This window comes from Marmota marmota, unplaced genomic scaffold (assembly GCF_001458135.2).
Source record: "Marmota marmota marmota unplaced genomic scaffold, marMar, whole genome shotgun sequence".
Classification (NCBI taxonomy): Eukaryota; Metazoa; Chordata; class Mammalia; order Rodentia; family Sciuridae; genus Marmota; species Marmota marmota.
The window spans coordinates 23,432,638-23,459,576 of record NW_026000082.1 but is presented as its reverse complement, the minus strand read 5'-3'; the positions used below and the strand labels follow the sequence as shown (position 1 = coordinate 23,459,576).

The following is a 26,939-nucleotide window of genomic DNA, read 5'->3' as shown; positions in this document are numbered from 1 at the left end:
ATTTAAGTTAATGAGGTAATACAGATTGCCTTGAGAATGTAGTACAGGGAAATTTGTTCCATACTTGAGGTCTGAGATCATTGTGAAAATAAATATTAACTAATTTTGTATAATGCTTTGTGAACACACATAATTTGAGTGTTTTCAATTATTCTAACATTATAATTCAAGGCATTCAACATTATCACTTGATCATTTTCAATAATTTATTCAATAGATGTTTGTTGAACATCTGCCATGAGTGAGGCAGTATAGCTTGGGGTCCCTGCCCTCATGGAATTTACATTCTATTATATAATGAGACACCATTAACACATAAATAAATAAGATAATAAGTATTTGAAAGGAATAAAATGAGGCAATGGGATGAACTAGGAGATATCTTAGTGAAGTTATGGACATATGCTCTATAGAGGAACTCTCTAAGCTGAGACATTACAGATAAGAAAAAGCCAGTCGTCTTATTTATATCACTGAATAATGCTTATGAAATTGTTTTCTAAATTCTAACACATACCACACTACAATGACATTTATCATTAGGAAAATAGGGCCTGTACCATGAAGGGACAATTTCTTACAAATGACATAAGAAGCCTGTAAAATGTAAAGCACAGGAGTTCACCTAGTTGGATGCTTGAATCCTCTTTTCTAATATTTCTTCATTCAACAAATATTTATCAAACACCTACTGTATGCTAACCCTAGCTCTAAGCACTGAGAATATATGGCCAAGAGCAATAGAGCAAGTCTCTGTCCATGTGGAGCTTACACTCTAATGGGGAAGAAAGATAATAAACAAGATGTTTGTTAGTTGGCATTCTGGTCACATTCTTCTAGAAGATCTCTACTTTGTTCCACGTAAGTGTAGAATGCAAATGCCTGAGAGCAATAAGGAAAATCAACATTTTTAGATAAAAAATCCTACTCCAAAATTACTGTTTAAATGATATTCCACTGTTCATATATACCATAATTTATATAACTTAACAACAAATTTTGTTAAATACTATTATTTCATTAAGTGTATACTCTTTGAATACTTTTCAGATTATCTTCTTAGGACAAATTCCAGAGTAGGATTAATGAACAAAGAATATGAATATTTTAAATTTTGATATAATACATGTTGCCAAATAGTCTCTGGAAAGATTATACAAATTTCTATTCTCATCAGAACTGCATGAGAGTGTATTTCCCACACCTTCCTAAACTGTTGTTTTTTTTTTTAAGGAAAAGCTCATGTTTTCTTTACTTAAATTAATTTAACTGGTTCTTCTTTGGTATATATGATAGTAGAATCCATTTTCATGGATAGCATAGGCTATATCTTTTTCTAATTAGGACCCCATTCTTGTGTGTGGGCATAATCTTTATAATTTTGATAAATATTATCAATGAAAAAAGTCCTATTTATCTTTTATTTATAGTTTTTTGATTAATAAAGTTAAAGCTCTTGTTTTTACAGTTATCATCTAGTTTACATTTTATTTTGTTATTTTTCTCCCGAGTTAATTTTTTATTTTCTCACAGATTCTAAGGGGTCTTTGTCAATGAAGACTATTAATCCTCTGTCTGCCCTTATACTGAAGATGTATGTCTCAGTTTGGTAGGGTTTGCCTTTAAGTTTCTCAGTCTGTTCTTTTATGGATTCTTGGTTTTCATACCATAGTTTCCTCACTTCAATGTTATAAAAAATATTAGCCCATGTTTCTATGATTTCTCTGGTTTCATTTTTTTTTTAGTATTTGATCTATTTGGAATTTATTTTATGAAATGAATGAGAAAAGGCTCTAGCTTTCCCTTTTTACACATATTCAATAAATGTGCTCCAATATCATCTACTGAATAAATCATCTTCTTCCTACTTATTTGAAATGCCACCTTGATCTTATATTAATTTCTTATGTATTCTTAGATCTATTTCTGGACTCTGTTCTGTTCCTCTAATTAGCCTGTCTATTCCATCATGAGAAGCACTCAGCTTCACATCATTTCATAACCAATTTAAATATCTGCTACAGCAAGTCTTTTTCATAAGTCATACCTTCAATGCTATGTCTTCTTGGCACTTTTCAGATGATTTATAAATTGTGGCATACCTAACATTAATAAAAACCAGCTATTTAAAAATGTCTAAAGCTATAAGATACATAGTCATTCATTCTCAAAACATTGCTCAGAACCCTTTAAAATTAATAGCTTGATATTTTTAATGGATCACTTCAAAATAAAACACCAATCCCCCTAAAAATTCTGAAAACAAATAATAGAAACTGAATTATATCATTAGTAACCTTTTAAACATACGAGACAACATCCTAACTAAAAGTCAAGAGCTCATCAAATACCCTGATTGAAAAAGAAAGGTTTCAAGCAGAAACTCAGCTTCTAGTATCAATGCAACACTTTTCATTATTACATGTTTCTGCCAGCTAGTTTTAGTTTTAAAAGAACATGCACACAAGAATCAGAGTGATTTAATATGTACAGTCTTTCATCAAATGTCTCAAAGGTTGGAGAATATTGGGTAAAAAATATGTTCAACTATGATATTGCTCCACTAACATTTCCATGTGGTTTCTTCTTTGAAAAAGGATGAAAAAGAAAGTCACTTTATTTTTATTTAATAAAGAAGAAATTAATAGAGAGAAGAAATTAAAAACTTTTTATAAGGTTCAGGCAGGTATCCTGAAATGAAAAAGATTTGGATTTGGGAGGCTTCATAGATACAGAATCACAATATGACTTAAGAGTTTCCTTAAACAACTTTTGGCTTTATTTGCCTCTTATGTCTGCCATGTCGCCTCTACCCATTGAATGACACTTAGTAAAAATGTTACTTTCTTTGCAAAACCTCTGACTTTTCTTATATTCCAAGAACAAATCCTACAATTTCCATATTTTCTATAATATCTTGTTTATGCCTCTACTGTCATCACATCCTATCATTATAATTATTTATGTGAGCTCTTTATGGATAGGAAATATATTTATTCATTTTTTAAATCTTCACTGTTTTATACAGTGTTTGAAACTTAATGATAAAGATTTAGTGAAAGTTTTTGAATGAATGAAAAGAAAAGCAGCACAGAAGTAACAGTCCTAATCTTGACTGGACTAGTAAAATCACATGTGGGATATTAAATTTCATCTGGGAGTTACTTTGAGACAGATACAGCAAAGCAGAGTTGAAATGGTGACCCGAGGATCAACTGAAGGAATAGTTCATGACTACTTAGCATGAGAAAAAACAGTCTCAGAGCCATTTTCTCATCTATGTAGTTATCAAATATCAACAGTATTGTGCTGGAGACATAATCATGATCAAAATGTTGTCCTTATCCCTTGAAAAGCTTTGGTCTAGTGAGACACAGAGGCCAAACAATCCACTATAATATGCTATGGTAAGGGCTACACCTAGAGAGGTGGTGGGTATTATAGGAGCACCTGGAGGGTTTGTGGAAACGTGCAGAGGAAGTCATCTTTAGGATCCTAAGCAACAGTGTAAAAAGATAAGCAGAAGCCAAAGAGAAAGGAAACTTTGTTTTAGACAGGAAAATAAAAGCATGTATAAAGGCTTGGAGGTGAGCAAAAGGAGTTCTACAAACTGTATTTTTTGGTATGTTTACTGGGTAAAGTTTAAAGAAAAAGTAGTCTAAGAAAGCAGTTGTAGATAGAAGCACTGTTCAGATATGAATGCCTCCCACACAATGTTAATGAGAAGCAAAAGTGATGAAGGGCTTGGGGTGCAGTCATTCTGGCTGCAGGGTGAACAATGGACTGGAAGGAAGGGTATGGAGGCTGGAAGACTAGTTAGGAAGCTATGCCATTAATAATATATGTGTGAGATGATAGTGGCTTAAACCAGGAAAATGGCAGAGCAGCAGTGACAAACTAGATCCTACAACTGCTTTCTAATAATCAAGAGACCAGTAAATAAAAAATAGGCTAAACCTGTTTCATACAGCCCTAAAAGTTAGAATGTGACTAATATAAATTACAAAGAAAGAAATTTTTGCCCAATATCTATCTAATATGAAGCAATCTACCTGAGGAGGCTATAAGTCCCCTGCAACTTGTATAGTTCAAGATAAGACATTTTATAAGAAATTCAAAATGTCAAATTTGAAATGCTGGGCCAGAGCAGCATTTCCAACACTGAAGTTCCACAGATCTACTAAATTTTATTTGTTTGATATTTGGGGCTGTTCTCTCTGCCTGATGTAAAAAAAAATAAAATATGTAGTATTAAGTCATGTCAAAGGCTATGCCTGTGCTAACCAGTACTCTCATGAGGAAAACTATACTTTCAAATTTTAACATCATTTGTCAACTGATATATTTTATGTGAATTGAGCATCCATGTTTCATAATTCCCTCTCAATAAATAGATTGTTTACATGCCTAAAGCTGTCATTGAACTACAATTATTACTTATATGAGCAACAAAACTAGCAGGAGCTATCACTGTCTTCCCTTGGCATGCCAGACTAGCACAGCATCTCCCATGTTCACTACAGCCTGAAAAGCAGGTTTTGTGCTCATTATAAAGATAAGAAAATGGGCTCAAAAATATTAAATAATTTGCCTAAAGTTACTAAACTGATAAGTGGGGAACGGGAATTTGAACCAAGTCCTGCCTGATTCCTATGTCTGAGCATTTTCCCACTATTTATTGGCATCTTAGAAATCTTGAAGAAGGTTTTAAGGAGCAATAAAAATAAGTATCATTTCTTTATAAAGTGCCAGGTACTTTTACCTGCATATTTTAATTTCATTAATTTCTTCAGCTTCACTTTTGAATGTCAGAAGATCTGACTTAAAGTCTAGTAAAATCGTTGAACAGAATGAAAGTCAAAACAATCCTCTACAGTATTAGTATCTGAAAGTTTTAAAGGATTTTTGCATGATTTAGTTCATGCCATCTTCTTTACAACGTGTGAAGTAGGCAGAATGGAATTAACCCCATTTTACAAATCAGAAAACTAAGGATTTAAGAGTAACTAAGTGGCAGAGCTGGCTCTCAACACACCCAGGAGGTTCTGACTCTTAGTGTTCTACTTTATGTTATGCTGTGTGTCAGTGGGCAATGGGAAGTATCATGTTATAGGAATAAAAGGCAAGAAAAAGCAAATAGACAATAACAGGCTGAACACATGTAATTACAGTAACAAAATATACCAAAATACCTGAACGGGGGCTGGGATATAGCTCAGTTAGTTGGAAGAATGCTTGCTTTGCATGCACAAGGCCCTGGGTTCAATCCCCAGCACCACACACACACACACACACACACAATTGAACAAAAATTCATAAAGGTATCAGGATACCAACATTAAGGTAATATGTAAAAAGATTTTAAAGGATTCTAAGACATTAATATTAATGTTTATGTAAAAACCCTAAAGCTGATTGAGAAATATTGGTATTAGTTTTATTCCTCAAATCCTAATCCTGAAGTGTACTATACAGTGATAAAAACCAAAAGAAGTTATCAATCTGACTTGTTACCTGATAACATTTTAATATTTTAGTTTTAATTTAGTTCATACACTTAGAAAATCTTTAGGCTTAATTTCAGTTCAATTTATAATTAATTTCTTTTGGGCAAATCCCACCGAACTTTGGTTTATGACAGTGGAACTTTGTTTAGTTCTAGTTGCAGTGCATTAAGAAGTTACTTCCAGTGGGGCTTAGTTTCCTTTCCTCCTATAGTCTACATAATCAGCCACACCCCCTTCCTTTTTGTTAGCTTTGTCTGTGACCTCCTGAAAAGTAGGACTTGATGTGGCACTGAGATAAATTATATTAGGCAGGTGAGCAAAGAGTTCATTGGATTATGAGATGGAGACATGTAGAAGTATCTTCCTAGTAGAGTAAAACTGATTACAATCTTATCCCAGGTTTAGTAATTCCCTTTATTTGGCAGAAACAAGAAAAATATCTTACCTAGCTCCAGGATGTCACCAGTTTCTATTAAACAAAAAAATGTTATAGCATAGGTCATCATGATAAACATACTGAAATGGTAGAAAGGTGCAATTCTGGAGTAAAATAGGGGTTTGAAAGTTTATCTGATTACTTCATTTTAAAAGATACTGAGTTTTCTTAGTAGCTGCGGCAGTACACTAAACTTTGCCTTTCTCTAGAGACTAAACTAATAAAAACTATGAAAACCTGGAGGGACTGAGCAACAGTGCCTAAAGCTCTAAATATAATTGGGATTATTTATAAGAAATGTATGTTTCCAGATTTTCAGCTCAGAATAAAATGTTACTTTTTATAGACACCTTAATAATGACAATATTTGCTTTTTCTTTAAAAAGTGAGTTATTTATAAACTCAGACTTCTAAGAACAAATGTTTTATGGTAAAAAATGTCAAACAAAACTTTTTCATGCTATATGGCTTTTTTCTTACCTTGATATTGGGATGCAGACTCTGATAGGTGACCATATTTGTATTTTCTAACATCATTCCAGTTTATTACTGCAGGAAGAGAGAAAAGAGTCACGTAGAAAGAAAACACAAGATTCACTACTTCTGAATTTAGCAGTTTCCATTAACAGTTTTTAACTAAGTCATCACTTTTGAGATTGTATTTTAGGAAATAATACAAATAGAGACAAGAATGTTATAATTAAAAAGCTTTAGAACTGCTTATAGTAACAGAAAAGAGGGAACACATAAGCGTTCAGAACAGAAGATTGATTCAGATTCAGCTGTGTAACCACTTGGAAAAATATTTTGAAACTGTTAAACTTTTACAAAGGCTAAAGAATAAATGGGAAAATGTTAAATTATAATGTTATTAGGTAAAACAAGGGAATAAAAGTTACATTCATAAAATATCACAATTATACAAAAAAAAAACAAAACTAAAAACAAAGAGCACCCATGTAGGTGAACTGTGCCCTCCCAAATTTCATATTGAAGTCCCCACTCCCCAGTACCTCAGAGTGTGTATTTGGAGAAAAGATCTTTGAAGAGGTAGTTAAGTTAAAATGAGGTCACTGAGGTGGGCCCTAATTCAATATGACTGATATCCTTATAGAAAAAAAAAATTGGACAGGGCCAGAGAAAAGATGGCATAAAGACAGAGGGAAAATATGGCCATCTATACCTTAAGAACAAGAGGCCTCAGAGGAAACCCTGCTGACACCTTGATCTTGGACTTCTGGACTCCAGAATTATGAGAAAATAAATTAGTGTCATTTAAACAAACCATCAACTTGTGGTCTTTGTTATGGCAGCCCTAACAAATGAATACACTTCTTAAAAATTATCACTAAAAAAAAAATGGAAGTAAACACAGCAAATAAATATACGGGGTGGTAGTACTGGATCCCCTTTATAATTTCTAATTATAGAAATTAATCAGATGTAGCTGAGCTTCAGCCCTAGCCCAACAAGTATTTTTAATTCCTCACACAAACTAAAGGAACCTGGAAAGCAGTGCCCAAAGAAGAAAAGGAGAAAACAGCTACATTACAAAATGTACATTGTTTAAATACTGCCACAAATTACTCCGTGTATCAGGAAGTATTTAAACAGTGTACATTTTGTAATGTAGTTGTTTTCTCTTGTATCAGTTCTTAAATGAGAAAACTGCAGCTGATAGAATTTCACACATAATAAAAGAAACCACTTATTTAAAAAATTTTAAAGCATTCTAAGAATAATGGCCATGTTTCAGAGTATATTGTGATATGTAGTTTAATGTAGTATGACATGTATGATACTATTTAATAATCAAATTTATTCCTCTTACACAAGCAATGTCTTTCTTCTCTGGTAGTCCCTTTCCCAGTTAGCAATAACAAGTCAGAAATCTGAAATTCTTCTTAATTGTCTGCTTTTCATTGCTTTTGGTTCTCAAATCAATTGGTTATCCAATTCTGCCAGTTCTACCTCTAAAGTGACCAGCTCCTCTCTCCCATCTCCTGGATGGAATCAGTACAGCAACCTCTGAGCTTATGTATATATTCTTGAACTTGACAAACAGAAAGCACTTTTTAAAAACTCTTTACCAAATTTTGAATTTAGATTTCATTATCTCTTCCTTTACTCAATAAAAACAGTTACTTTATTCTTGTGTCTTTTCTACATACAAATCAACATTATTTTTCTAAAATACAGATAAGATAAAATATGTCACTACTCCATTTAAAAGTCCTAAGGGGCTGGGCACAGTGTTGCACAACTGTAATCCCAGCAGCTCGGGAGGCTAAAGCAGGAGGATTGCAAGTTCAAAGCCAGCCTCAGCAATAGTGAGACACTAAGCAACTCAGCGAGATTCTATCTCTGAATAAAACCCAAAATAAGGCCGGGGTTGTGGCTCAGTGGTTAACTGCCCCTGAATTCAATCCCCAGTACCAAAAACAACAACAACAACAAAAAGTCTTTAAGGATCATACCCTATACTGTGACCAAACATATAAACATATTCCTACTTCTCTCTTCCAGATATTTCTGTTTATTCCTCAAGATCTAGGACAAATGTTACTTTGTAAAACTTTTCTGGTAATGCTTCTAAGAAAAGTATTAGCTCAACCTTGTACCTTTATGCCTATCACAGAATGCTACATCTAAATACTTACTAAACCAGTATGTATTCCTGGAACTTGACACACAGAAAGCACTTTTTAAAAAATCTTTTTACCAAATTCAGAAACAGTTATGAGTGAGAGAAAAGTTATACATATGAATAAGTCAATATTTCAATGATGCTCTCATCAAAACTATTGTAATATAGAGAATGGTACTTAACTAAAGAAACCACTAACATTGGATAGCAGTTATTCATGTTAACTAAGAATAACAAAAAACAGAGCATCTAAAACTGCAGATGATATAAAAGTCATTCATATTTAGCTTTATCTTAATTTTTTACAACAAATTTACTATTTCAATCATGCTAGGTTAATATTAAAAATGAAATTACTATTATTTAATGGGTAGAGTTTTACGTTTTGCAAAATAAAAAAATGATCTATAGATAGATGGGACTGATGGTTCCATAAGTAAATGTTTTTTTGAATTTTCTGACCAGAAATGCCACGGAACTGTACACTTAAAAATTAGTTAAAATGGAGAGCTGGTGATATACCTTAGTAGCAGAGTGTTTATCTATGTGTGAGGCACAGGGCTCAATTTCCAGCACTAAAAAAATTAAAATGGTAAACTTTGTTATGTATGTTTTGTTATAATTTTAAAAATTAATCTTAAAAATGAAATTTTCATTCATGGATGTCAGGGTAAGGTAAAAGCTCAGAGGTTGCTGTACTGATTCCATTTCAGATTTAACTAAAATCTAACATAGCAGGCCAGAGCCAGTCATTTTCATATCTATCACCTCAGGTATTATCAATATCTTTTTGAAAATGAGAAATCTGGGGCTCAGTAAGTTTAATAGTGTCATGGAGGGGAAGATGTAGTGCAGGAAAAAGCAATGAAAGATATATAATAATGGTCCAAAAAGGGAGTAAATCCACAATGAAAAATGGAATTGAAGCAACAATGTGAATCCTGCTTAGGAAGATTCATTCATTTAATAAATACTTATCTGGTATTTGTCAGTCATGATTCTAGATACTGCATATATATCACTGAACAAAAACTGCATTCTACTGGGGTTCTTACCAGGGGTTTCACAAAACGTCATCTTTTGATTGGAGGTATTTGAAAAAGCATTTATTGCAGGGAAGCAGATGTCAGAGACTTTCTGGCAATGAACTTTCCTGTGGAAGCAGAAAGGCTGGATGACCACTCATCATCAAATGTGTAAACTTTCCTAAGCTGAGAGGGAATTTATGGGTTGAAAAAAAAAAAAAAACTTCTAAGATTCTATTAAACTTTGGGATTCTTGTTCTCTAAGTAACAAATAATATTATGGGAGCTGAGGTAGTAGCAATGAATCTATATCCCATGTGTATATATTTATGTTTGATTAAGCACATGTGTTTATCTTATTAACTATTCATAAACCTGTATTAATTGATATTTTCCTTTATATCTTACATATCAGAATCAATTAAATGAATGAAAGAGCACTTCCTATTCTATATTGTTCAGTTTGACATTTAAATCTCATTTCCAACTCAATGTTTTCAAAACAACTCTAAAGTCTTTGCTACTTCCTTACTGAAATCACATTCATAAGGAGAGAAGATGGCAGAGTAGAGGCGGATGCTTTCCAAGCTGCTCCATGGTGGGAGACCAAGAAAGTGGATAAATAGCTTCTCAGTGAGATAGATGAAAGTGGGATTTTCCTGGGATTCAATTCTGAACACTCAGAACAGCTTGGGATATATTAAAATAAAGAAGGAAGCCCACCACCACCGTCAGTGGCTGCCAGAACTGACCACTGTGAGCAAAGCAGGGAGGGGGACTAAGGAAACATGCATTGTAGGTGGCATTGTGGCATCTGGTACAGAGAAATCAGAGATCAAGGACACTGTTGACGGATCCAGAGGGTGTGCTACACTATATCCTCCTATAGGAAAGACGCCTACTGTCTTCCGGTTGTCTACAGAGAGCTGAGGCAAGAGCTACCTTGCCATGAGGCTGTGGCAGCTGTGAGGAGCAAGTTTAGGAGCCTAGACCTGGGAAATCTGAGCTGGGTCTGAAAAACAGACCTGGTAGATGCCTGTTGGCATGACCCAGAGTATGCCTAGGAGAACAGGAGAAAAATCAGGCAAGGACAGTGTTTTATCCCGGGGAATATGGGTCATAGAGACCTTAGAGCCTGGTTCCATTGACACTACAGCAGATGAAATGCCTCTGTTTTGGTCAGCATTTTTGATGCTGTGACTAAAAGATCTGACCAAAACAAATTTAGAGGAGGACCAAAACAATTTTAGAGGAGGAAAAGTTTATTTGAGGTATTACAGTTTCAGAGATCTTAGTCCATAGAAAGCCATCTCCATTCCTCAGGGCGTAAGGTGAGGCAAATCATCATGGCTAAAGAGTGTGGCAGAGGGAAGTGGCTCACATGATGATCAGAAAGCAGAGAGATCTCCACTTGCCAGATACAAATATGTACCCCAAAGCCACACCCAATGTCCCACTTCCTCCAGCCACACCCCACCTGCCTTCAGTTACTACTCAATTAATCCCATAAGGTGATTAATTCACTGAGTGGGTTAAGACTCTTACAATCCAATCATTTTTGCTCTGCACCTTCTTGCATTGTCTCACACGTGAGCTTTTGGGGAACACCGCACATCCAAACCATAACAGCCACAGAAGGAATTTAGAAAGTTCATAATTAAACTGATCTATGAAGTAAAAGACGTAGGATGTAAGGAGTGAAATCAGAGAGAAAACACAAGAAGTACAAAATTACTTCACTAAGGAAATAAAGATTCTGAAAAAGAATTAATCAGAAACCCTTGAAATGAAGGAATTAATAAACCAAAATAAAAAGTCAACCAAAATCATCAGCAACAGATTAGAACACTTGGAAGATAGAGTTTCAGGCAACAAAGACAAAGTATATAATCTTGAAAATAAAGCTGACATAGGACAAAAGATGTTAAGAGATCTGCCCATGCTGGCCTAGACAGGACCCAGGCTCACAGTAGGCCTGGGTCCATCCTGCCATTGGCAGACACCCACCAGAGCCCAGCTCCCTTCACCCCTTCCAACTGGCAGACTATTAGGAGAGCTCAGGCCCAGTCCAGATCTGCCCTCACTGACTTGCAAGGGACCCAGGTCCAGAGTAGGTCCGAGTTCACCCCCCCACCCGGGATCCTAAGCCTAACCCACCTTTTTTTTTTTTTTTGAGTAGATCTACTTTTTCAACTGTAAATTTCTTGTAATCTAAATATAGATCAAATATTTTTGATAAAACTTGGTATCTGATTTAAGATATGCTGTAAAATAGAAACCAGATTTCAAAGATTTTTGCAGTATATATTTTTGTACTGGTTACATATCAAAATAGTATTTTAGATATATAAATAAAATACATTTCTAAATTAATTTTGCTTATTTTTACCTTTTTTAATGTGGCTATTATAAAAAATTAAATTATATATGTGGTTTGCATTAATTGCTCTTGGGCAGTACCATGTTGGACAATTACAATTCAGTGAAGCTAGGGAATAAGATATATGGGTGGATAAGAGAAGGAGGAAGTGGTCAACATTAGTGGCCATAGTTTTTACTATAATGGAGAAAGCAGAGTTACAATAAGAACCAACAATGGGCAAAGAGGGGAGGTGAGGAACAGAGGACAGAATATACTGATTAAATATTTTTTTCATGTGGCTCGGTTGTTCCATCTTCCTAATAACTAAGACTCCCAACTATTTCAGGAATAAAGGTAGGATAGGCTTTTGAGAAAATAGCATGATTTTAGTGTGAAGCAGAAGGGCAAATGTGACTTAATCCCAAAGAAGACAAATCACCCAAATTATAAGTCCTGAGTAAGGGATAAGAAAGGGTAAGGCACAATAAACTAGAAAACGTTGTTATGGGCCCAAAGTGACAGGGCTAAGCAACCACAGACTGAAACCTCTGAAACCATGAGTCAAAAAAAAAAATCTTTCCTCTTTTTAAGCTGATTTTTCTTAGGTATTTTGTCATAGTGACACAAAGTTGACAAACACAGAAAAATAGTACTGAGAGTGGGGTCATTGCTGTGACTATACCTGACCATGTGGTTCAGAAGCCCACAGAATTGGGCTGCAGGAGGAATTTGGAAAACTCCAGAGAAGTGGGCCAGAAAAAGCCTAGAATACTATAAGTAGAGCTTCAAGGGAGATTCTGGTAAGAACTCAGAAGAGAATGCTGATGGGAATGCAGGGAGTAAAAGACGTGTGCTTATAAGCGTTCAGATGTACGTAAGGAATCTGTTGGGAATTAAATTGGACTAGAGGCCATATGTGTTACACTGTGGTAAACATTTTGCCTATGTCCTGTAATTTTATGTAAGGCTGAGTTTAAAGGTATGGACTAATAAATCTGAAGGTGGAAATTTCAAAGCAAAATAGCAGTCATGGTATATCATGAGTATTGCTGGCTGCTTTCAGACAGGTTTAATGAAAATCAAAAGTAAAAAACAGAGAAGCGGCTGCAGCACCGAGAGGAGGCAGAAGGCAGATAAGAGAAGCCGATGGGTGGGCACCATGGCCGGGATCACCACTGTTGAGGCAGTGAAGCGCAAGATCCAGGTTCAGCAGCAGCAAGCAGATGATACCAAGGAGAGGGCTGAGCATTCTCCAGCGGGAAGTTGAAGGAGAAAGGCGGGCCCGGGAACAGGCTGAGGCTGAGGTAGCCTCCTTGAACCGAAGGATCCAACTGGTTGAAGAGGAGCTGAACCATGCTCAGGAGCGCCTTGCTACTGCCCTGCAAAAGCTGGAGGAAGCAGAAAAAGCTGCTGATGAGAGTGAGAGAGGTATGAAGGTTATTGAAAACCGGGCCCTAAAAGATGAAGAAAAGATGGAACTCCAGGAAATCCAAATCAAAGAAGCTAAGCACATTGCAGAAGAAGCAGATAGGAAGTATGAAGAGGTGGCTCGTAAGTTAGTGATTATTGAAGGAGACTTGGAACGCACAGAGGAACCAGCTGAGCTGGCAGAGTCCCGTTGCCGAGAGATGGATGAGCAGATCAGACTGATGGACCAGAATCTGAAGTGTCTGAATGCTGCTGAAGAAAAGTACTCTCAAAAAGAAGACAAATATGAGGAAGAAATAAAGATTCTCACTGATAAACTCAAGGAGGCAGAGACCCGCACTGAGTTTTCCGAGAGATCGGTAGCCAAACTGGAAAAGACAATTGATGATTTGGAAGATAAGCTGAAATGCACCAAAGAGGATCACCTCTGTACACAAAGGATGCTGGACCAGACTCTGCTTGACCTGAATGAGATGTAGGGCTCCCCAGTCCTGCCCTGCTACTGCTCCTCCCTCTGACCCTGACTCCGCCTGAGGCCAGCCAGCCCGAAGCTGACCTTGAAACTGAGGGCTGATCTTTAACTGGAAGGCTGCTTTCTCCTTTCAACACCCCCTCGACCCCCTACCCCCTTGTCTTTTTCACCAAACTGTGTCTGCTTCTTCCCAGAGATTCCAGCTGGGCTAGAGGCTGAGCACCTTTGGGAACAGCATTTAAGGGAATGTGAGTACAACGCAAAGTGTCTTTAAAAGCATGTTGTGATGTACACATTTTGTAATTACTTTTTTTGTTGTTATAGTAACCATTTGTAAAACATTACAAATAATTTCATAGCTCTGAAGCAGCAATCTAATTCCCTTCTCACTTTTGGAAGGTAACTTTCCAGCCTAGTCCCTATTGCCCTCTCCATAGAGGAGGAAAAGAGGAATGGGCCTGCCTTACTGAGAGCCAAACAGAGCCCAGGGAAAGACTCTACTATGGCAAACCTCATTGTTCTGTGCAAAGTACCAGCCAAACCAGAAAGGTGATCCCAAGAGGAGTTTGCCAAAAAACAAAAACCTTGCTATTCAGGTTTTGTTTCATTTTTAGCTTTAAGGTATCTTTAGACAACTGTATTCTTATTTTTTACTTTTTTTCATCAGAAATGACCAAATTAACATGATGAGACCTCTGAGACTTTTTGTTTTTCTGGTGCTGGGGATTGAACCCAGGGCCTCGTGCTTGTTTGGCAAATGCTCTACCACTGAGCCATATTCTTAGCCCTGAGACCAAATTTTTCTCCCATCTCTACCCACTTTCCAAGTGTTCACAGAATGGATCATGGGCCCCTTAATCTTGTGTGACCACTTAATTGCTCTCCTGCTTGCTTGAAAGAAAAAAAAGAAAGAAAGAAAGAAAGAAAATTATGTTTTGGCCACTGATTTAGCCATATGAACTCCTCTCATCACCCTTTTCTGGGTCTGAAGCTGCTGTATCTAAAAGTGCCATCTCATTGTGCTTTGTATCAGTCAGTGTTGGAGAATCTTGAATAGCTTATGTACACAACTTTTAAAATTTTATATTATTGTGAAACTGCATCTTTGGGGTGGGGTACCTGGCCACCTCGTCTGGCTGTGAGAGTCCTGCAGTCTGGGCTGGCAGTGTGCTGATCTTTCAACGTTTCTTTCCCAGCCCAATCCCCACTTTTTTAGGTGAGGTTTCGTGAGGTCTATTAGGTGTACATCCTGCAGCTTACTGGCTTAAAATGTATTCTCCTTTGTTGTGGTCTCTTTGGGGCCAGTTGGGAGAAGGACAAACAATAGTCCAACTGTTTTGATACTGAATATTGACAAGTGTCTTTTTGAAATAAAGTCCCTCCAAAAAAAAAAAAAAAAAAAAAAAAAAACAGATGGGAATTTTTGTTCTTGTTGTTGTTACTAGGAATTAAACCCAAGGGTGTTGTATCACTGAGCTATATTCCCAGTCCTTTATTTTTATTTTTTTTAAATTTCATTTTAAGACAAAGTCTCATTTAAATTGCTGAGACTGGCCTCAAACTTGTGATCCTCCTGCCTCAGATTCCCAAGTAGCTGAGATTATAGGCATGCGCCACTGTGCTGGCTGAGAAAAAAAAATTTTTTTTTTTTTTTAAAGCAGCTGAACAAGGCTTTATTGCGATTCACTCTTGGGTGAGACCCTCCAGTTGACCAGAGCTGATCCAGGAGAATCGCCTGAGCAAAAAATTTTTTAAAATTTGTTCAGCCAGAGAAGTGCATGCAAAGTTTTGGCTAAGGTGGGTGTGGTTGCTAAAGTTATTAGTTCCATTTTAAAAAGCTAAGCTTGGCATACCTACTGGCCCAGTTACTTGGGAGGTTAAGGTGGGAAGATTGCTGGGGCCTAGCTTGGGCAACATCGAAAGACCTTGTCCCTTAAGGACAATGGGGAAGGAAGAGAGAGGGAAGGAGAAGAATCCAAACACTCTGCACCAGGAAAATAAGAAAGTTGCCTTGAAGGCATTACAGGAATTATCAGTAACTCACCCATCCTAGACTCAAGAGTGTAGAGTAGAAACTTATTTAAAAGACCTGCTTGAGAAGAGAACCTCCCCCAGGCACATTTTTTTTCCCCATAGGGCTACATAAGGAATTGTTTCTTGGATTAATTTCCCCTTGTTCAATTATCCAAGCACACAGAGGTGGCTGCAGCTGTGGTCCAAACAGACCCAGTTCCTGGAGGCAGACCTTAGTGTTATCCAGGAGATGCTGGTTTTTATTTTGTTTTGTTTTGGTACCAGGGATTGAACCCAGAAATGCTTAAACACTGAGCCACATCCCAGCCCTTTTTATATTTTATTTAGAAACTGGGTCTCACTAAGTTGCTTAGGGCCTCACTAATTTGCTGAGTCTGGCTCCTGACTTAGCCTCCTGAGTGAGGCTTACAGCCTGCACCACCATGCTTGGCATGATGCTGGTTTTTAGGTGAGGAGAATGCAAGGGTTGGGTTATGAAGGTTTCCACTGAGAATTCAAAGGAAAGTGTGGGAAGCCAGGCAGAGCATAGCAGGGTCAGAGATCTTGCAAGTAGCTCCTGAAAGGGAAATAAATGAAGTCGTGAGAATGAGACTGAAGTTGCACTGGAGATCCCAGGAAATTAGAGATGTCAGGAATGTGGAGCATCTACCAAGGAAAGCTTCAGACACAGAGCAGAGTCAACCAAACCGTTGAGTCCATGTGGGCTGCAGCCAGCAAGACTAAAGGGGACAGGTCTGCTCAAGCTTTCTGGATCTTATATTGTACCTTTGTGTGCCCTGCGTGCTGGTCATGGAGCTATAGGATTTTATGTTTGTCCTATTAGATTTGTCCTGCTTTAGTTCCATTCCTTTTTTTTTTTTTTTTTTTTTTTTACCCCATTCTTTCGTTTTTGGAATGGGAATGTTTACCATATGCTTGTCTTATCACTGTATGTTGTAAGTATGTAACTTTTTATTTTATTTTATGGGGGTTCACAGCTAAGAATATGTTTTGAGCTCAGAGAAGATTAAGACATTTCAGCAGTGTTGGAATTGTTAAAACTTTACTGACTGTTGGAGATGGACTGAATGCACTTTGAATCATGAAATGGACATTAGCCTTTGGGACCTTTAGGAGGTAGGGCCTAGGTAGAGGAAATAGGTCACTGGGATCATGCCCATGAAGAATATATTGGGACTCCATTCCTTTCCTCTGTTTCTCCTTGCTTCCCAGCTACGAAAAGCAACTTTGCTTTACTACATGCTTCCTATCACGATGTTTGAAAGTTTTACCATGTACCCAAAGTGACAGGTCCTAACGACCATGGACTGAAACCTCTGAAACCATGAAGCAAACTAAGTATTTTCTCATTTTAAGCTGATTTTCTCAGATATTTTTGCACATATATGGAAAGCTAATACAGTTTCTTAATCCCTCTTAGCTCTATGATAGCATAAAAGAACTTACCACTAGGCTGCATAATCAATGAACTAAAGACTGCTTAAGGAGTTATGAGGTTTGGGATTTATCCCTGGATCCGCCAATATCTTGCTCTGACTTCTGACAAGCCAATTTCTCCGTATGTTATTTTCTTCATCTGCAAAGTTGATGAGGGGAGAAGAAGGAGGATAGTTATTAACCTGACTGAGACCTTTACATATTAACAAACTGGATGAGGGTATAAGAAAAGTAGTACATTTGATATATATTTTTTTCTATTAAAATATCTCAAGGTTGGAAGTTACTTTATAGCAAGTATCACTGATACAACTTAAGACTCTATATTCACAAAAATAAATACAGATATTTGCTACATTTGGTACCATGCAAATACTGAGTATAAACATTATTTCCAACTAACCAAGTTATGCCATAAAATAAAAAAATACTAAAAATGCCATTCATATGTTGAAGCCCTAATCCCCAATTTGACTGTATTTGGAGACAGGGCTTCTAAGGAGATAATTAAGGTTCAATGAATTCAGAAGGGTGGGACCCAAATCTAACAGGGTAAAACAAACAAACAAAAATCCACCACAAGAAAAACACCACAATGAGGACACAGAGAAGGTTCCATCTGCACGCCAAGGAGAGGGGGCTCAACAGAAACCAATCTTGCTGGCATATTAATCTTGGATTTCCAGCTTCTAAAACTTTTAGACTATAAATTTGTGTTACTTAGGCCACTCATTCTTTAGTATATTGTTATGGTGACCAAAGCACATGGTTAAAGGCCAGATGAGACTGCAGCAATTCTTTGAGAGTGCCTCAGAATTTTCTAAAGAACTTTCACTATTTTCCTGTACCAGTCTGAGGCAGTAAAGCAAGAACAACATCCACAAAAATATTAATTTTTTAAAAAAAGGAAGACACTGAATCCGAAGTTAAAATTTTAATCTGATTTGAACAACTATATTTTCCTTTACAGACTGCTTTTCCTTTAGGACTTTATGCAAATAACTACACTGAAATTCAGCTTGCTTTGCAACGAAAATTGGGATGATAACCCCAATGCTACCTGCTTTACAGGGTGAAAATTCCAAATGAGAAAATGGCTTTATTTTGTTTGAGCATTATAGTTATATATATATAGTTGAGTTCATTTTGACAAAATCATACATGCATGGAATTTGATTTCAGTCCCATTCCTCCACCTTTTCTTTTCCCTCCTCTCTCCCCCTAATATCTTTCATCTACTCTAATGATCCTCTTTTCACTCATTTATTTATTTTTGATTTGTTCTTTGTACTTAACATAAAGGTGAAATTCCTTATGGGATATTTATATGTGCACATAATTCTGTTAAATTCATTCTGAATTTCCTCCCCTTTCTTGTCCCTCCTCCCTCCCTTTCAATACCATCTTCTACTCTACTGATCTTCCCTATATCTTTATGATATCTGATCCTCTCCTCCTTCTTTCCCTTATTTTGCTCTAACTTCCACATATGAGAGAAAACATTTGACCCTTGATTTTCTGAGACTGGCTTATTTCATTTAGCATGATATTCTCCATTTCCATCCATTTACCAGAAAATGCCATAATTTCATTCTTCTTTATAGTTGAGTAAAACTCCATTGTATATATACTGTACATTGACAAAATGGCTTTAAAAGTATATAATGCAGATAACAAGTATTATTAGGGGAAAATGTGGTTTATTACCTTTCCCACAAGAAAAACTCAGATCCTGAATAGTACAATATACTTAACAAAAGGGACTGTCAAACTCCTGTTACTAGTTAACCCCTGAGAACTCAACTATTCACAATCTGAGTAACTACTCTACATAATATCTGTTAGAACTACTTCTATTTTGCCTATTCTTCCTTTGACTTCCTTTTACTGTTGATTGGGACCTTCACAAATTATGGTAATCCAGTCTTCCTACAGGAAGTGAAAGTGTATTTACTTTAAAAAAACAGAAATGATACTAAGAAGTTACATAAAAAAGAGTTATCTGAATCCTCAAAATAAGATATTCAGAGCCCTCAAATATTAAGAGAGTAGGATCTATATGACCTCAGAAAATATATCCTCTTTGGTTTTTCAGGAAAGAACACAAGAGGATAGACAACTAATATCTAAAGCAGTGCTGTGCCACAATGACAAAAATGTTCTATATCTGTGTTGTCTAATGGGCTATTCGGCACTAGAAATGTGGCTCATGGATTGTCCTAAAGAGTTGTACTTTTTATTGCATTTTTATTAAATTTAAATTTAAATAAACACATATGGCTAGTGGCAACTGTATTGAACAATATAGATCTAGAGAATATAAAGTTCTGGTATTTCTAGAAATTTTTGAAAGATAATATGTGATAGAAAAATTAACAATACTATAGAAGCATTCTTTCAAAATGTGACAAAATAATCACAACTGGCCATCCCTTAAATCAAGGAAAAGTAGAAAGAATTATTTGTGTATTATATTAAGAAAAATGTAGTTATAAATTTATTACTTGTATACTGCTATGGTTGGATGTGAGGTGTCCCCCAAAAGCTCCTATATTAATGCATGAATATTCAGAGGCAAAATGAAATGATTAGATTATGAGAGCTATAATTATATCAGCTTATCCTAGTTTGAATAGATTAACTGGGTAATAACTGTAGGCAGGTGGGGTGTGACTACAGAAGGTGAGTCACTGGCGGTGTGCAGAAGTGTTCATATTCCTTGTGGCCCCTTCCTCTGCTCTCTGGCTGCCATCAGCAGAGCAGTTTCCCTCAGCCACATTCCTCTCTGCCATGATGTTCTGCTTGCCTTGGGCCTAGAGCAAAGGAGTGAGTTGACTATAGACTAAATCTCTGAAACTATGAGCCAAAATAAACCTTCCCTCTTCTAAATTGTCCTTGTCAGGTATTTTTGTCATAGCAATGAAAAGTTGATCAACATATATTAATAATTATCATTAACATCATATAGCTATAATTTTTAAGTGTTTATCATGTGCCAGAGGTTAGGCTAAGTATTTCAATGATAGCATCTCACTAAATTTTCACCATGTAGCATGGTATTATTATTATTATCTCTTTTTACTAATGAGGAGATGATACCTAGAAAGGTTGAGTAATTTTCTAAATGGTTACAATAAGTAAAGAAATTAGGATTTGGGCTGGGGTTATAGCTTGGTGGTAGAGCGTTTGCCTAGCACATGTGAGGCACTGGGTTTGATCCTCAGCACTACATAAAACTAAATAAATAAAATAAAGGTACTGTGTCCACCTACAACTAAAAAGAAATATATTTTAAAAAAAGAAGTAAGGATATGAACCTAAATTATTCTTTCACCTATTCTGTCTCCCATTCCTGTGCCTCCTCCTGACCCCACACTATAAACAAAACAAACAACAACCAAAAAACCCTACTCACACAAAGAAACCCTACAAATGCTTTCTGTTTAAAATAGCCCAGTTTGGGAGAGAATACATGTGAATGTGGATAATCTACTCATTTTATTACAGTAAAAACGGAAGTGTTAATGCTTATCAGCTTGATCTGGACATTGAATAAGATTAGGCAATAATGGAATTTAAAGAGGTAAAGCTAGGTTAAATGTAGGCACCATGTGTTAAATAGTTTAGAACTTAGAAATTAAAAAAAAACACAAATAATTCAAGTTTGCATGCACATACAAATGGGGTGGAGGAAAGAAAGCACAGAAAATAATAGAAAAGGAAGGATGTTTCCCCTAGAAATTAAACTGAATAACAGAAAAAAAAAGAGAGATTCATCAAACAACCTCTGAAGACCCACTAAGAAAGAACTTTTTCAGTGATAAACCACAATTCTATGTCAATATGTACAGAGCTCAAAATGGAAGAGCTGCAAATAGAACACGTGCTCACTGTGGTCATGGAGGACAAGCTACAGGGAGGCAGGGGACAGGGGACTACTATAGAATGCAGCACTGATCAGCTTCTTTCTCTCATTAGGAAGTATTCCTAGTGCTCCCCAGCTGATTCTCTGCCTCCAAATCTTCTTCATTTACTTTTACTTCATTTGGAGATAAGTGTGATGAGATGTAATATTCCTCTGGGATGATCTGCTAGGAAGTGGGTGGGTGAGTGGGGATAACTAGGCAATCCCTTTTTCAAAGACAGCAATAAATTCTGTCTTTTCCATGTAGCAGATGTGAACAAAGAAGATGAAACAGAGCTCCCCTTGGCATTTTCCCTCCCCAATTTGCTCTGCAGTAATTATACATCTCTATGTATGAATACAGAGAGAAGAATCCCACAGAATATCAATATTGCCTTTAACAAGCAAGGCAGCTAGCAATGAATGACTAATGAAAATACAGAGGCCAAAATTCCCTTTGTTCTACAGACCGTCCTAAGTAGACTTTAACCATGTAAAATGTTCACTCTTTCCAGAGGTTTACATTGGTGTGATCCAGAGCACAAAAGTTGATGCTTCTTAGAATGCTCTGGCTTAAACAGAGAAGTCACTTAGTGGTTCCAGTTGTGCCATATTATACTTTCAGATAGGCATACATAGATCTGATATCATTCAATATGTAAGGTTACATCATCATCATCTTTCTAGTTAGTATATGGGGTGGGTATTTTTAGGCTGGCCTGAACTCAGTCTTCCTGCCCCAGCCTCCCAAGTAGCTGGATTACAAGTACATGCCACTATGCCACCAGATAGTTAGTATTTATAATAAAAGAGATGACAGTCCTGAATGTTATACTCTCTGCCAGTCAGAATACATCAGAGGTAAAATTTTTAGTACAAACCTAGGTCCTATACTCTGAATGAATAGTTGCACAGTGTTGTTTGTGATAATGAAAACAGAACTCTGATTCAGAATTTCACTTCAAAGGTGAAATCCACTTTATAATTGATTTATTGTATGCAACCCTGTCAAAAACTGAGAAGTATTTGTGCATGCTTTTGTGTGTGTGTGTGTGTGTGTGTGTGTGTGTGTAACACCAATATTCTCTCTGAAGATTTACAGAAATGTGATATGAGGGCAGAAAAAATAGCAACAGCAACTGTACCAGTGGCAGCTCACAGTGTTCCAGTCTGTTTTCTGCTTCTTCATCTATAACTTATCAGTACTATGGTAGGCACTTTACATTCCTTATCTCTTTGGTGCCTTTTAAATTATATCATGTTGTGAGTCTATGGGGCACTAGCAGCAGGGCCCAGCTCAATTATTTCCTCCATATCTACCACACAAAACTTGTCAGATAGTCTTTTTTGAAATAATGAACAATGTGTACCTGCTTTATTTACAGTTCTGAAAAGTAAGTATAAATGGAGTTTTAAATAGAAAATAAAGTATGTTTTGAGGATATCAAGATGGTCAATAAGATAAAAAGGAATCTATAAAAATAATTCAATATTTACTGGAAAGTAATCAGTTCTATTATACCACTTTGTCCTCTACTTAACGTAACCAGGTCAATGTCACACTGAGTCCTTTCTTTCATACTTGGTAATCAGTCTGCTGGTATAAACTGCATCCTCCTAAAAAAGGTTTGGAAATAATACTAAAAGTTTGATTAAAGTTTGATTATAGTTAAGGTATTTAGTATAATGCATCCTTCTCCCAGTTTCTAATCCAACCAACTTTAGCCAATGCTTGAATTTTCTAACATCCCTAAAAAGGTTTTATGCTTATACTTCCTGTAATGAAGATCTCATACCTCCCCAGAAAATTCCTTCCTTTTCTGGCAGTGGATCTTGGCCTTAAGGTAGTGGTTCTCAATTCTTTTCTCTTTCAATGACTCTTAATACATAAAATAACCCAGCATACTTCTATTAATAATAGTAACTTCACACAATATCAGACTTTTAACAGGGTGAGATAGTGATGGAAGGCAACTTTCCCTTTTCACTTAGTATACTTCAAATGGCAAAATTTTCAGAGTGCATATGCATTACTTTAACATACACACAATATGCATACATTTTTAAAAGTAGCCCAAGGGGGTGAATGTTTATCATAGCAGTCATGTGGAGTTGGACAGAAATCAGTCCCCATAAGAGGGCAAAACAGAATAAAAGGGAATGGTGTGTATTATGATTCAACATCTTTACTAACCCTAATTTACATGGGATACAGATGTGTATGTTTTGGGGATTGTGGTCACTGAATGCCCTCTATCTCCTTTAAAGTCATAGCTTGTCTCTGAGTTGGTTATACCAATCTTCAGGTATTTAAAGACAGCTTTTAAGTATGAAAGAAAAGTTAACTGCTTTCTGGTGTTGTCAAGACTACATTCAATGACTGACTATAACATGTCTCAATGTATAATGTATCTGTTTTCTTTTCCTCCCATTCTGCCTAATACATAATATACTCTTCGAATTAGACATCCTGCCTCCCTAATATTATTCTTCTATGGTCTATTTTCACTTTTTCATGTTTGGAAGCACACTTCCTAATTTCTTGGACTAAGTACTGTACTCGAAGCTTATGGGTATTTTTTTTACAAAATCTATCTAGATATTTCCTCTTTTATTATGAAGACTCTGCAGCTAGACTGCCTAGGTTCAGATTTGGTTCTATCACTTACTAGTATAAAATCTTGGCTAATTAACTTAATTCCTCATGCCTTAGTTTCCTTAACAGCAAAATAAAAACAACAGCAATTATTTCATATAACTTTTGACTAGTTTTAATTGCATTATAAGCACTCATGCTTTACTAATTCATGTTCCTTTTCTTTTCATACCTCTGTTCAAAACCTTACAGCAATGTTGGAACATTTTTTTTTTCTGTAAAGTGCTGGGGAGTAAATATTTTCAGTTGTATGAGTTACATTGTCTCTATTGCAACTACTATCACATGAAAGCAGTCATACATAAATAATTCATTAACAAATGAATATGGTTCTATTCTAATATTTTTAGTTAAGAGTTAATTAACAAAAACAGGTAGCAGGTAGGAGTTGGTCTCTGGATGACAGTTTGCCAACCCCTGACCTACAGGAATCTATCCCTAAATAATGTATCTGGCTCTAATCATTCCACTGCTATACCTCAGGTATACACTATATTGTTTTACACATATTTATAAACTTCTAGGTATTTTATTTTAGTCTGCCACTTAGAATAGTGTACAGATTTAAAGAGCTGTAGCTGTTATTTTATTCATTAAGCAAATGTATTTAAGACTAATAGTAATACGTGGTGTTAAGAATACAAAGACAAGTCTCAGCTCATGCTCACAAACAATCAGAAGGAGAGGCAGCAACTCAAATACACAGTCTAATGTAATTTTTACTATTCTTATAGTAAAAATTTGCTAAACACAATGCTCCAGGAAGTAGGATAAAATGACCAACTTTACCTAGGAAGTTGCGAAAAGCCTCACAGAAGAGATGAAGTTAAGTTACAATTGTGGAAAGAAAGATGACTGGCATTTTACCAAGAGAACATAGTACAAAGGTACTAAGGCATGGAAATGGACAGTATGTTTGGACAACAGCTAGCCATGTATTATAGAGAGAAAAGGATATGGGAAGCTACAAAGATGAATGACAAGAATTGAATAAGATGAAGCTAGAAAAGAAGGTAGGGGGCAACTCTTGAAGAACTTTGCCATTCTAAGACAATGTTATATTATATATGGAAGACTCTAGTATCATCCCTAAGATTGCATATTAAGCATTCAATGTTAAAATCTGGTTCACTAATGATATTTTACACCCATAAAAGCATTTTTCCATAGATTTATACCTACTTTTTTTTTCTAATTTCATACAGCTTGCTTACTTACATACATACTTAAATTACATATACACTAAAATTCTAATACTGATTAAGAACTTGTGATGTATGAGAATAGTAAGATTTAGACACAAAAACAATCTGGGATTAAGCCTTGAACAGTTAAGATTTATAAGATTTGAAGACGTCTCTTAACTCATCATTGTTTCCATAAAATAGGATTACCAATAGTACCTATTTTAGATTATCGTGAAGACTATATGAGAAAACTGTATGGAGAATAGTTCACAAGCTATAAAGAACTGTATAAATGAAACACAGGATTTGTTAAAACTATAAGATAAATTCATAAGAAAGGATGAATTTTTAAAAAATCATTCTGGGTATTTTGTGTGTGTGTGTGAGATATGTACATTCATACACAGCCTAACAGAGGATAAGTCTATTTCTGTCATGTGCACTTACAGGCTCTGACCTTTTCAAGGATCTGGTTTTTGTATAATACGATCAGCTATACCAAATAGAAAATCATTCTTCCTTATTAGCATGATGAAGAAATCTAGAAGATAGAAAAATAGAAATGTGAACTACTGTAGCTCAAAGGAGACATGCAATAAAATTAAGTTTTTATCAAAGGAAGTCATCAGACCAGATACCCAGAATGAGCTTCCCAAAGGCAACAATTTGGTTAGCTTTCCAGTTTCCAGGATTCTTCCCTCAGCTTAGTGGGTTCCAAACCCTGATTCTGTTAAAAATGGAATAGACCTTTGAGGACAGATCTATAGGTAATTAAACAATGATGAGTAAACTAAAATGATAGTTTATTAACTTTTGTGAAAATGTAACTTTCACAAGACCTAAAATATTCAATGGAGCATGAACAGGGCCATTTTACTTCAAAGGTACATCTACACAAAAATCCAAATGAGAACCTGAAAAGTTCTTGGCCAGAATGGAGCCAGAATAAGGAGGTTTATTTGTCTAACTCAGAGGTTATCAAACCTTTCGAAAAAATTTTTGGAAAAATTTTTTCAGCTTGATGATCTTTGTTGCAATTCTTGAACTCTTCTGCTGTAGCATGAAAGTAGAAACGGAGAGTACAGAAATGAATCAGCCTGGTTGTATTCCAATAAAACTTTAAATTAAAACAGGAAAATGCCCTTACAAATATTGGTGCAAAAATACTCAGCAAAATAAATTCAGCAGCATAGTAACAGGATTATTAATATGCAAGTATCAAGTAGGATTCCAGAATGCAAAGATGGTTTAACCAATGTTGTATACCACATAAATATAAGAAAGTAAAAAATAACAATAATTTCATAATAATCTTCTTTTAAATTTTTTTTAGTTGTAGTTTGACACAATGGCTTTATTTATTTTTATGTGGTGCTGAGGGATTGAACCCAGCGCCTTTCATGTGCTAGGCAAGCACTCTACCATTAAGCCACAACCCCAGCTCCACATGATAATCTTAATTGATACATATTAAGCATCTGACAAAATGTAACCTCCCTTCTTAACAGAAACACTCAATAAACTAAGAACTTCTCAACATAATAGAGGCCATAGATGAAAATATCCACACTGAACAATATACTCAAGAGTGAGACTGAAAGCCTTTTCCCTAACAATAGCAACAAGAAAAGAATGTTCACTTTAACCACTTTAGTTAAGCATTGTACAATCATTCCTCAATATCCATGGGGAATTGGTTTTAGGATTACCAATAGTAAATGAAATGGATATCAAAATCAATGCATACTCAAGTTCCTTATATAAAATAATATGTAATTAGCATATAATCTATGTACATCCTCCCATACACTTTAATTCATCTTTTGATTGCTTATATACCTAAT

General features: G+C 35.8%; 2 protein-coding genes across 26 annotated transcripts in view; one reads left to right on the top strand and one right to left on the bottom strand.

Moving 5' to 3' along the window:
- LOC107141895 (Scm polycomb group protein homolog 1) overlaps positions 1-25,716 on the bottom strand; it is a 158,934-nt gene extending 133,218 nt beyond the window's left edge. For 2 of the 25 annotated variants that reach the window (XM_048815651.1, XM_048815653.1), the window contains exons 1-5: positions 25,543-25,649; positions 17,358-17,487; positions 9,646-9,743; positions 6,424-6,492; positions 5,953-5,976 (exon numbers count right to left, since the gene is read on the bottom strand). In XM_048815651.1, coding sequence (XP_048671608.1) covers positions 5,953-5,976; positions 6,424-6,492; positions 9,646-9,667 — 115 coding nt within the window. In that variant the 5' untranslated portion in view covers positions 9,668-9,743; positions 17,358-17,487; positions 25,543-25,649. Of the gene's footprint in view, positions 1-2,047; positions 2,103-5,952; positions 5,977-6,423; positions 6,499-9,645; positions 9,744-17,357; positions 17,491-25,542 lie in introns of those variants that run through there. The other 23 variants (XM_048815652.1, XM_015485187.2, XM_015485182.2 and 20 more) reach the window with 21 other exon arrangements.
- Positions 13,002-15,253, top strand: LOC107141896 (tropomyosin alpha-3 chain-like). The gene is given in 2 exon segments (XM_048815656.1): positions 13,002-13,226; positions 13,228-15,253. Coding segments are annotated over 2 exon segments (867 nt in total). The 5' UTR covers positions 13,002-13,016; the 3' UTR covers positions 13,885-15,253.
- Positions 25,717-26,939: the final 1,223 nt, after the last annotated feature.